Here is a 12588-nt window from a genome sequence, read left to right on the forward strand (position 1 = left end):
AGAGAGAGAGATAGAGGGGGAGAGAGAGGAGAGATGGGGAGAGAGAGAGATGGGAGAGAGATGGAGCGATGGGGAGAGAGAGAGAGATAGATGGGGAGATGGGAGAGATAGAGAGAGAGAGATGGGGAGAGAGGTAGAGAGAAGGGGAGAGAGAGAGATAGATGGGGAGAGAGAGAGAGATGGGGAGAGAGAGAGGGAGAGAGAGATGGGGAGAGAGAGGGAGCGAGATGGGGAGAGAGAGACAGATGGAGAGAGAGAGAGAGAGAGAGAGATGGGGAGAGAGAGGGGATAAATGGGGAGAGAGAGAGAGAGATGGGGAGAGAGAGAGGGAGAGAGAGATGGGGAGAGAGGGGGAGAGAGATGGGGGGAGATAGAGATGGGGAGAGAGAGATAGATGGAGAGAGAGGGAGAGAGAGAGATGGGGGGAGAGAGAGAGAGAGAGATGGGGGAGAGAGAGAGAGAGATAGATGGAGAGAGAGAGCGAGAGAGAGAGAGAGAGAGAGAGAGAGAGAGAGGGGGATTGAGATAAGTGGTTTACGTCATCCACTCCAGATTGATGTTGAAATGAACCACATACAATACAACAGGGTGATGTTCAGCAGGTCACACAGTCCTATTCCTACGGGCGACAGAGAACTCACCCACGATCTCGCGGATAGTGACGGGCTGGCTCAGGCCGGTAGGGGGGCTGCGTCCAGCAATGTTCACGGCCACCACTCTGAAGTTGATCTTCTCCGCGGTGGGGAGGTTGCGGACTGTGTAAGTCTGTCTCTCCACCAGCTCAGTGTTCGCCACCACCCACTCCGTGTCTAGGACCAAATGAAAGGGAAACAGACTGAGGTGGAAGCGATAAATGAGTTTTGACTGTGTTATACGTAAGGTTTGCCGTGATAAATGAGGTTTCACCACGATAAATGAGGTACAGTATGGCCGAGATAAATAGGTTTTGACAGTGTGATAAATGAGGTTTGACCATTCATGAGGTTTGACAGCGATGAATGGGGTTCGACAGTGTGATGAATGAGGTTTGACAGCGATAAATGAGATTTGACAAAGATACATAACGTTTGACAATGATAGACTATGGCGTTTGACACAGGGCGTAGGAAACTGACCGTTTCGGTTGCTATGTTACCACAACTTGTAATACACAACGAATTACTGTTTTTGGACAACATTCATTTCATGCCATTGTTGAACTGACACAAATCTGTGTTTAGACACAGCTAGGCCTAATTGAAATTCCCATTTAAAAGGGATAACAGTCTCATTTTGTCTCACACCCTCACCTCCCTCCTTGCAGTACTCAATAACGTATCCGTCCAGGCCTCCGGCACCGATCTTCTCAGGGGCCAGCCACTTCAGGGTACATGTGGTGTCTGTGACATCATGCACCTTGAGGCCCAGAGGCTCACTGGTTGCAGCTGTGGTGGGAAGAGAAGGAGACAAAAGACACGGAGGGAGATTCTTTTTTATTTTTTTAAGGCGAACAGAAACGAGACAGATACAGAGACAGAAAGAGAAAGAGAGAGAGAGAGAGAAAAAAGAGGGTGAAAAAGAAAGAAGACACAAACGACAGAGGCAGTGAGGGAGACAAAACTACTGAAAGTGAGGGTGGACAATACTGAGCAATCCAGAAAGACGCGAGAGACAACCAATAGTGACAGGGAGAAAATGATGAGATCCGTTCGAGACTCCACCCACCGATGGGCATGAAGGGTTTGGAATTGAGGCTGGGCTGGGACATGCCGATGCCGTTGACGGCGTACACTCTCATCTCGTAGAGCACGCCCTCAATCATCCTCTTGGCTTCGTACGTCACCCCCTCGTACACGTCAAAGTTGAGCTTCGTCCACCTGGTGGAGCCCTTCTTCTTCCTCTCCATGAGATAGCCTGAACGAGAGAGAGGAAGAGAATGAGTGACCCATCCATCCATCCATCCATCCACCCACCACATTGTTCTGTTACTAAAAGGGGCTACTCGTGTTTTTAACATTAAAGTATTTCAGTATTTAAAAACCATGAACAAATCTTGACTGTACCTGTGACTGGTGCGCCTCCGTCGAACTTGGGTGGGTCCCAGACCATGGTGGCACAGTCTTCTCCCACCGAGGTACACTTTACATTCTCAGGGCAGTCAGGCACATCAACAATCTTGACTAACAGATGAGCCTTGTCCTCTCCGGCAGGGTTGGTGACAATGATGGTGTAGTTGCCCTCATCCTCTCTCTCTGCTCCCTCTATGACGAAGCAGCTCAGGTCCTTCCGGCTCTCAGTCCTCACACGCCCCTCCACAGCTGTGATTGCCTAAGAGACAGGAAATCAAAACCCGCCCACGAGCAAAAGTATGTTAGCCTAAAAATAAGGTTTGTTTGGTTTTGATTAAAAGGTATATCATATCTGTATATACATGTAAACCATACCGGAAACACTCAAGACAAAATTTGAGTTAAAGAATTAGCAACTGACTTCCCACATATTTCTATGAATTACTATAGGAAGTGCCTACCGTGTCTCCCTTTGCCCAGACGACAGTGGGAGGAGGCTCTCCAGAGATCTCCACGTCCAGGCGCAGCTTGTTGCCAGCCACCACAATGATGGTGTTCTGGGAAACCATGTTGCCGGTGGTGTCTAGATGGATCTTGGGTGGCTCTTTATACACAAGGCAAATAACGGTGTGAATGTAAATGTAAATGTTAGATTATTATATCTAAAGTATATTGATAATTAATGTACACACACATACATACATACATACATACATACATACATACATACATACATACATACATACATACATACATACATACATACATACATACATACATACATACATACATACATACATACATACATACATATACACAGTGCATCCGGAAAGTATTCAGACCCCTTCACTTTTACCACATTTCGAGGCAGGATTGTGTCAAAGCACAGATCTGGGGAAGGGCACCAAAACATTTCTGCAGCATTGAAGGTCCCCAAGAACACAGTGGTCTCCATCATTCTTAAATGGAAGAAGTTTGGAACCACCAAGACACTTCGTAGAACTGGCCCCTCGGCCAAACTGAGCAATCGAGGGAGATGGGCCTTGGTCAGGGAAGTGACCAAGAACACGACAGAGCTCCAGAGTTCCTCTGTGGAGATGGGAGAACCTTCCAGAAGGGCAACCATGTCTGCAGCACTCCACCAATCAGGCCTTTATGGTAGAGTGGCCAGACGGAAGCCACTCCTCAGTAAAAGGAACATGACAGCCCGCTTGAAATTTGCCAAAAGGCACCTAAAGACTCTCAGACCATGAGAAACAAGAGTATCTGGTCTGATAAAACCAAGATTGAACAATTTGGACTGAATGCCAAGCGTCACGTCTGGAGGAAACCTGGCACCATCCCTACGCTGAAGCCTGGTGGTGGCAGCATTATGCTGTGGGGATGTTTTTCAGCAGCAGGGACTGGGAGACTAGTCAGGATTGAGGGAAAGATGAACAGAGCAAAGTACAGAGAGATCCTTGATGAAAACCTGCTCCAGAGCGCTCAGGACCTCAGACTGGGGCGAAGGTTCACCTTCCAACAGGACAACGACCCTAAGCAGACAGCCAAGACAACGAAGGAGTGGCTTCGGGCAGGTCTCTGAATGTCCTTGAGTGGGCCAGCCAGAGCCTGGACTTGAACCTGATCGAACATCTCTGGAGAGACCAAAACAATAGCTGTGCAGCGACGCTCCCCATCCAACCTGACAGAGCTTGAGAGGATCTGCAAAGAAGAATGGGAGGAACTCCCCAAATACAGGTGTGCCAAGCTTGTAGTGTCATACCCAAGAAGACTCTACTGTAACCGCTGCCAAAGGTTCTTCAACAAAGTACTGAGTAAAGGGTCTGAATACCTATGTAAATATCATATTTCAGTTTTGTATTTTTAATACATTTGCAAACATTTTTAAAAGCATGTTTTTGCTTTGTCATTATGGGGTATTTTGTGTAGATTGATGAAGAAAAAAAAGTATTTAATCAATTTTAGATTAAGACTGTAACGTAACAAAAATGTAAAACGTCAAGGGGTCTGAATACTTTCCGAATGCACTGTACATTGATATATTACATATATTGATGTGAATCAATACTTTTGACATTATGTTTATAGCAGTCATTTAGAAAACCTACCTTGGCGGGGGACATAGTCGATCTTAATTTCTGTTGAAAGGAAGACAAAATAGATTTATTCATATGTGACTTGAACTGATGTTAAGGGACTTTATTTCCATGTAAACAGTATGTATAGGCATGATGTAAATTTCTCCAAAGTTGGTGAATTTGTCATTTAAAAAAATATAGATATTTTTCTAATCTTTTCTCTCTTTCTCTCACCCAGGAAGTTGAGTTTGGCGGACAGTGAGAGGGCATATCCGTCTGGGATAAAGGTATAGTCTCCAGCGTCCTCGGGCTTGACGTCGTCTATGGTAAGCCGATGGATTCTAAAACACATTAAGGATGAGGAAGTTGAGATAATTGCCACATTCCAGTTCAATCGAGAACTACACAGTCACAGCTCCTCGTCATTCTAGAATAAAATACATACTGAAAATAAAAGACAGACAGTCCATGTGGTTACATATGACCATAACACATTCTGTAGGTAAAACATAATCAGAAGTTGATACAAATTTTTTTTACAATCTAAAGTCACTTGACACGTAACCTGTCCCCATGTCTCTCCTGTCCCGTACCTTCCGATGTGGGTCAGCTTGATGCGACTGCTGGGCAGCACCTCCACGCCATCTTTGAGCCATTTCCCTGTCACCTTCTCATCAGACACCTCACATTTGAACATGGCCTGGTCCTCGGCCTTCACCGTCAGGTCAGCGATGTTCTGCAACACCTCCAGTTCTTTCTCTGGGGGGGCGGGCAACAGGGAGAGGGCAGAGTGAGAGGGACAGGGATAGAGAGGAAAGCGAGAGGAACGAAAGAGAATGCGGAGAGAGAGCGAGAGACAGGGAGAGAGGGAGAGGGAAAAGTGAGAGGATACCCAAACTAGCATACCTACAAGTGTTTGTCCACAACATGACAACAAAAATCCAACGCAGATATAGAACTGTATTTGAATCGCCACGAAGACAGAAAAATATGTCTCATCTTTTCCCTAGAACGAAGAATGGTACCTTCAACTTCTAGCTCTCCTTTGGTTCGCCCGCCGTTGGTGAAGCACCAGTACATTCCAATGTCATCCAGCGTAGCCTCTTGGATGATGAGCATGTGCTTCAGCCCATCCTTCTTAAAGCGGTACTTATGGGTGTCCCTGGAGAGTTCTTGGTCCTCAAACATCCTGAGGAGTGAGAGTAGGTCACATAGAAACACCTGAGTGAATTGTGAAGACACTAGGAACATAAAATGGTTCAGGCCTTCCAAGCTGAACTTTTTCATTTTTTTACTTTGAGGTAAGTACTATAAAGTATACATTTTTACTACACAGTTTCATAGTTAACACCATGTAAATGTCATAAAGATACCAAATTAAAGGGGACTGTAAAATAAAGCATTACTGAAAGGTTTACTGACCAGTTAACGTGTGCTCCCTCCACTGACACCTCCACCTCAAACTCCACTCTCTCTCCCACCACCACGTGGTAATCATCCAGCAGCTTGGTGATGGTGACCGGGGGCTCTGGAGAGGACAACAGCAAGAAGACACCATTTTCATGTTCCTTAACACTGGGACATTATTGTAAGTGCAGTGTAAAAAGCATTGTGTTTATTTCTTGGTACATTGGCTACACGGTGGACCTCAGGGGCAAAGTCATTTTGAAAAATTTGTGACAGTGAGCGTACAACTGCAGATATTTTTGTAATATTTTTTTTTACATTATTCAAAACGCTTTTGTTTAATGATTATTGTCGTTATATGAATGCTGGATGATTCTGATGGTCAAAGTTGAATTGCAAAAAAAGATGACTACGTAAATGGGAGTCATCTCGTTAAATAAAGGATACATGGGTGACACTTTACAATAAAGGTACACTTTATGATACATGGCATCAACAAATCACAACTCCACACTCTTAGAAAAAAGGGGTTCCAAAAGGGTTCTTCGGCGGTCCCCATAGGAGAACCCTTTGAAGAACCCTTTCTGGTTCCATGTAGAACCCTTTATGGTTTCAGGTAGAACCATTTTGGGTTCCATGTAGAACCCTCTGTGGAAAGGGTTTTACATGGAACCCAAAAGGGTTCTACCTTGAACCAAAAGGATTCAACCTGGAACCAAAAAGGGTTTTTCAAAGGGTTCTCCTATGGGGACAGTCGAAGAACCCTTTTAGGTTCTAGATAGTACCCTTTTTTCTAAGAGTGTAGACGAGTGAGAAGAAGGCGTACCTTTGACAAACACCTCTGTGAAGGACTTCTCTTCCCCAATCACACACTCGTACGCAGCGTCGTCAGCCAGGCTACACTTGTTGATGGTGAGCGTCCTGATGTTGCCAACTGATTCTATGATGTACCTGGTGCACAGATAGACAAACGGACAAACGGCCGAACGGAGGGACAGAGACAGCAATGTAAATGAATGTCGTTTAACATGCTCCAAAAGCCAGTTCATAAGACATGTATGAGCAACATGTCAACTTGAATAAAATGGCAATCTACAGTTTTATAAAAGTGATTGACCTATCGTTTGTTTAGAAGAACTAACGCATGGGTTCTTTTAGTTTTCTAAAGTTGTTGCCCATTTTTCTTGTATCTCATAGTTCATACTGGGGATAGACAAAAAAGAAACATGTAAAAAAGAAAGAATAGAAGAGTATAAAGTTAAAAGTTAGCTAAGAGTACTACGTAATCAGAGGTGAAGTACAGTAAAGGTTACCAAACTGTCACGAGGCCACAAGTAAACAACTATGACCATTAAATTAAGCCTTGTCCCTGATAATGATTCAGATCTGACTTTGCACATGAGCAAGGATTTTTCTGAATAGAAAACACTTTGGCGGGCAGCCCAAGTGTTTTTTCGGGCTGCTTAAGTCCAAACAGTTTTTTAGCGTAAACTTAAACGGCTAATCAGATACAAAGTATGTAGAAAAGATAATGGATCAATCAATTGTTTTATAATATAATCTTTCAGAACTAACAATCACTAAAAAAAAGTTAAAATAAAATACAATGAATTCAGCAGTATTGATTTTGTTATTATGTTTGAGCAAAAGAACACAGCATTAGCCATGGCAAAATTTCAGGAAATTCACTTTAAAACTGTAGCATTTTCTCTCAGCTCCATGGAGAAATGTGTAGAACTGCAGGAAATTGTCTTAAAAATTCTAAAAAAAATCTCTACACTGCCAAGATGGGGGCTTCAAAAATTGTAGCAAAAATGTTTTGATAAAAAAAAAAGACATGAGGAGTTTATGCGCAGAGAATGATATGACTTGTCAACGTGATTTGTTGGCCACTGAGAAGCTGATTATGGCTTCCTATAAATAAAATGTGTTGATGGCAGCGCAATCTGGAATGATGGAGTTGTGGAGAGATAATTTTAGAGAGCTATTTTCCAGTGCTGCCAGTCAAGTCCAGGAGACGCAGAGAACACCATCTTAGCTTGCGGTAAATCAGATAGGGCCAACTGTGCAATTAATCACATATCTGGCATTGCTACAGAGAGAGAGGACTCTGCTCTACCAATGCATTCCAGAGAGAAGATAAAAAGAGATAGGCCTACATTGCCTTTTGATGGAGATTGTTCAATGGAAGGCTTTCATGATACATCATACATGATCTCTTCAAAAAAATATATCTTGTTGACTGAATATGCCAAAATGAAAGTAATCAAACAACCTGGTGAGTTTGCTTTTGGTGTTTTGGGTTAAGTCACGTTAACTCATTACTAGGAAACAGTCACATAGCCTATAGCTTCTTCACGTAAATTGACTTTTTTGAATCTATTTTGTAAATCTCCATTAGCGGCCATCTCCATGAATAGCCATTGCACTTCTTTCGCTTCCCCTTGCTAGTATTACGTCAGTAAGTTATGGCCATATCCTAGCTACGCCGTCATTTCTCAAGTTGGGGTTCGGCCCTCACTCATGATATGTTGTAACCATAATGGCCCTCACCGAGCCTCAGCCTCCCAGTAACCTCTTACAGGATGTGTGTGTGTTTGATGGTGTGTGTGTGTGCATGTGTTTGTGTGTGTGTGTCTGTATTTGTGTGTTTATTTGTGTGCGTACTTGGCTGATGATTTTATCTCCTGACCGTTCTTCAACCATTTGACCTGGGCATTTGGGTCAACCACTTCCACCTGCAGTACGATTTTCTTGCCCTTATCCACAGAGTAGGCAGACTCCATTCTCTTTAGGAAAGCTGCAGGGGAAACAGAGAGCATGACATCGGGCGCAATTGCTGTAAGATTGGCAAGGTACTACCGTTTGTTTAACTTTGAGAAACTTTTTTGTTGTTGTAATCATAAGAAAGTAAAGACAAATATAATAATATTTCCCCTCTCCATCTTACCGTCGCTGTGCTTGGGCTCAACAGTCTTCATCTTCTTCAGTCGCTTGAGCAGACCCCTCAGGTCTGTAATGCCGTACTCAAAAGCAATCTTCTCATACTCGCTGGGTTGAGCGTTCTTCAGGATTTCCCACACGTCTGCCTTCTCCTCATCTACGACTGGCTTCTTCTTCCTGTGGGTGTAAGATGGAAGAATGAGTGAGGCAGGGAAGGAAGAGAGAGGGACCGAGATGAAGAGAGAGGACAAAGGGAGAGGTTACCTAGTCAACAATACAAAAATCGATCAAATCAATGGTCATTCCACTCTCAGTTTTCCATTTAACATTACTGTTACAAATGAATAACTCGTTCCAGCACGTTCTATCATACTATCCAATCAACTTTGTACTCGTAATCTAAAGGATAGGCTACATGAAGGAATGTACTGTATACTGCAAATGGATGTAGCATTAAAAAAAGTATACAGCCTAAAAACAATAATAATGTAATCATATATGCATTTTTGATCCCTGGAATGTGGTCGGTGATCCCTGATCCCTGGGATGTGGTCGGTGATCCCTGATCCCTGGAATGTGGTCGGTGATCCCTGGAATGTGGCCGGTGATCCCTGATACTTTATGTGATTCCTACATATGGCACACAATGTTAACAGTGCTCACTTCTTGGTAGCTTTCAGCAAAGCACTGAAATCCAAACTGCCTTCATCCTCTCCAGCATCCCTAATTAGAGAAAGACAGTACACAAAATACACTGTCATTCTAGATTAAGTAATGGACATTATATCTTGCTGAAATGCAGTCAAACACATTACGGATAGCACTCAATCATACACGTACACAGGTGTGCACGCACACACACGCGCACGCACACACAAAGTAATACTAATGAGCTCAAAACATGAATAAAAATGCTTACGTTCTTTTGAATGCGGCCAAACTATCATGTTCCTCCTCAATTTGCACAGCTGGAATAAGAGGGATTGCATAAAGAACACATACGGGCTACAGTTGCGTGCACCTAAACGCTAAACTGATTACACATGTACATTTTAGTCATTTAGCAGACGCTCTTATCCAGAGCGACTTACAGGAGCAATTAGGGTTAAATGCCTTGCTCAACGGCACATCAGCAGATTTTTCACCTATTCGGTTTGGGGTTTCGAATCAGCAACCTTTCAGTTACTTGCCCAACGCTATTAATGGCTAGGCTACCTGTCACACTTGTAATACCCCCCCTATCTTATGTTAAGAACCTTTGATTGTGCATTCATTGGAGTTGAACACATTTTTCGATACATCAAATAATGATAGGCTCACTGTCTAGTAATTTTAACTAACATTTAATCCAATAGCAAAAAATACATTATAGAATCTTCTGTTCTTTTTGAAATGCTGAATAGAAGGAATAATAGATGGTAAATAACATTTTCCATTCATTATTTAGGTATAACTTGGCATTAATCATGTTTGAAGTTTATGGGTGATACATCATCACTTCCTGACAAAGGCAATGATGCCTTCTGCTCTACAGAACATACCAAAACAATAAGCCTTTAACTTAAAAGGGTGCCTTGGGTCCCTTGAGGCAGTGGTTCTCAAGCCTCTTCTCGAAAACCCCCAGTCGCTCCATGTATTTCATCCATTTCAAAGGTAGCACACTTAATGACTCAACTCATCATCAAGCTTTATAGATGAATCAGATGTGATGGTAGTTCAGGGCTACAAAATATATTGGGGGTCCCCGAGGAGAGGTTTGAGAACCACTGCCTTAAGGGGAGAGTGGTCAGTGTTCCTAAAATGTCCCACTCACCCTCCACGGAGATGTCGAAAGCGCTGCTGTCACACTTGTCTTTGGACGTGACCTCACACCTGTAGGCCCCAGCGTCACCAGGGACCACCTTGATTATCTTCATGTCCCAGGTGTAGATCTAAGTGGAGTAGAACATTTAAGGGTGTGTGTGCGTGTGTGTGTGCGTGTGCATGTGTGTGTGTGTGTGTGTGAGAGAGAGAGAGAGAAAGAAAGAATTACACAATGGGCAGAGTGAGAGAGAGAGAGTGGGGGGATTGGTGATGCATAGAACATTCACTCACTTTTGTCCTCCACTCATCCAGCCAACACCACCCACTTGCATAGACCTACCTTTGTGGCTCTGTCAAAAGTCTCTTTGAACTGCATGTGTTTTCCTGCTTTGCTGCCCAGGTCCAGCCACTTCCCCTTCAGCCATTTAATGGTGGGTTTCCTTGATAGTGTAGTAGAGTCCACTTTGGCAGTAAACACAATGTCCGTACCTGCCATTCACAATCAACACTCAGAAAGCCAGTAAAGGAATAGAATTTGGCCATTTTCTATTTGTATGTGTTCCTATACCAAAGTTCCTACAGTACAGCTGAATTGTGTAAACTTCAGGTCAACAGGTTGGTAAAGTACATGACAGAATTAGGCCTACTGTAGTATTTATTTACAGCAAATAACTACTCAGTTTAACAATACCCTACGTGAATACAAAGTAGTAAGACAAATTGGTATTTTCATGCTAGGATGTAGCTAGTTTTAGTCAACTGCCAGTGTTGTTTGTATAACCTGTTATGGCAACCGTAGTCTCAGGGTGCTGAAGAAACAGTCCTGTAATCTCCTGTGACTGATGGGCACCTGAGGGGTGTGAGGGTAGAGATGAGAACACACTTCCAAACACACACACATACCCATTAACGCACACAAACACACACGCACTCACAGATGTAGGATCTTAATTTGATCACTCTTTTGTTGCTGTGAATTGTCCTGCAGGAAATGCATACTTGTAGTGCATTTGAGTTTTAAAAAGACTTCCGTAGTTTGCCATTTCCACTGAAATATCAGAATTTATTTGCCCTAACGAAAACTATATCAACCCCTATACAAATGTCAATTTAGTATAATCCAGATAATAATTCAAATTTCCTGTTGCTGCAGGATTATCTTCCTGCTGTAGCAAACACATTATGTTCCTACATCTGTACATACAAGGAAGCAAGCAAAAGGACGGAACCTGGTCTCACACCTTTTTCGTTTTACATACTCTATCAGTCAAAAGTTTTAAAACACCTACCCATTCAAGGGTTTTTCTTTATTTTTACTCTTTTCTACATTGTAGAATAATAGTGAAGACATCAAAATTCTGAAATAACGCATATGGAATCATGTAGTAACCAAAAAAGTGTTAAACAAATCAAAATATATTTGATATTTAAGATTCTTCAAAGTAGCCACGCTTTGCCTTGATGACAGCTTTCCACACTCTTGGCATTCTCTCAACCAGCTTCATGAGATGGTCACCTGGAATGCATTTCAATTAACAGGTTTCAATTTCTTTCCTTCTTAATGCGTTTGAGCCAATCAGTTGTGTTGTGACAAGGGGGGGGGGGGGGGGGGGGGGGTATACAGAAGATAGCCCTATTTAGTAAAATACCAAGTCCATATTATGGCAAGAACAAGTCAAATAAGAAAAGAGAAACAACAGTCCAGTCAATACAGATTTCAAGAACTTTGAAAGTGATGATGATGAAACTGGCTCTCATGAGGACCGCCACAGGAAAGAAAGACCGAGAGTTACCTCTGCCGCAGAGGATAAGTTCATTAGAGTTACCAGCGTCAGAAATTGCAGCCTAAATAAATGCTTCACACAGTTCAAGTAACAAACACATCTCAACATCAACTGTTCAGAGGAGAATTGCTGGAAAGAAACCACTACTAAAGGACACCAATAAGAAGAAGAGACATGCTTGGTCCAAGAAACACGAGCAATGGACATTAGACCGGTAGAAATTTGTCCTTTGGTCTGGAGTCCAAATTGCTGATTTTTGGTTCCAACCGCCGTGTCTTTGTGAGACGCGTTGTGGGTGAACAGATGATCTCTGCATGTGTGGTTCCCACCGTAAAGCATGGAGGAGGTGTGATGGTGTGGGGGTGCTTTGCTGGTGACACTGTCTGTGATTTATTTAGAATTCAAGGCACACTTAACCAGCATGGCTACCACAGCATTCTGCAGCAATATTCCATCCCATCTGGTTTGGGCTTAGCGGGACTATCATTTGTTTTTCAACAGGACAATGACCCAAAACACCTC

General features: G+C 43.0%; 1 protein-coding gene across 3 annotated transcripts in view; it reads right to left on the reverse strand.

Annotated features, from left to right (window-relative positions):
• LOC115160218 (myosin-binding protein C, fast-type) overlaps nucleotides 1-12588 on the reverse strand; it is a gene marked incomplete in the record, with an annotated part of 51498 nt that overhangs the window by 3687 nt on the left and 35223 nt on the right. For all 3 annotated transcript variants that reach the window (XM_029710621.1, XM_029710617.1, XM_029710611.1), the window contains 18 exon segments: nucleotides 642-809; nucleotides 1290-1424; nucleotides 1705-1893; nucleotides 2043-2307; nucleotides 2510-2652; nucleotides 4160-4189; nucleotides 4364-4470; nucleotides 4723-4888; nucleotides 5155-5318; nucleotides 5552-5657; nucleotides 6363-6487; nucleotides 8204-8336; nucleotides 8487-8656; nucleotides 9143-9202; nucleotides 9399-9447; nucleotides 10293-10410; nucleotides 10623-10771; nucleotides 11064-11132. In XM_029710621.1, coding sequence (XP_029566481.1) covers nucleotides 642-809; nucleotides 1290-1424; nucleotides 1705-1893; nucleotides 2043-2307; nucleotides 2510-2652; nucleotides 4160-4189; nucleotides 4364-4470; nucleotides 4723-4888; nucleotides 5155-5318; nucleotides 5552-5657; nucleotides 6363-6487; nucleotides 8204-8336; nucleotides 8487-8656; nucleotides 9143-9202; nucleotides 9399-9447; nucleotides 10293-10410; nucleotides 10623-10771; nucleotides 11064-11132 — 2346 coding nt within the window.

Source organism: Salmo trutta, chromosome 2, assembly GCF_901001165.1.
Source record: "Salmo trutta chromosome 2, fSalTru1.1, whole genome shotgun sequence".
In the NCBI taxonomy this organism is placed as follows: Eukaryota; Metazoa; Chordata; class Actinopteri; order Salmoniformes; family Salmonidae; genus Salmo; species Salmo trutta.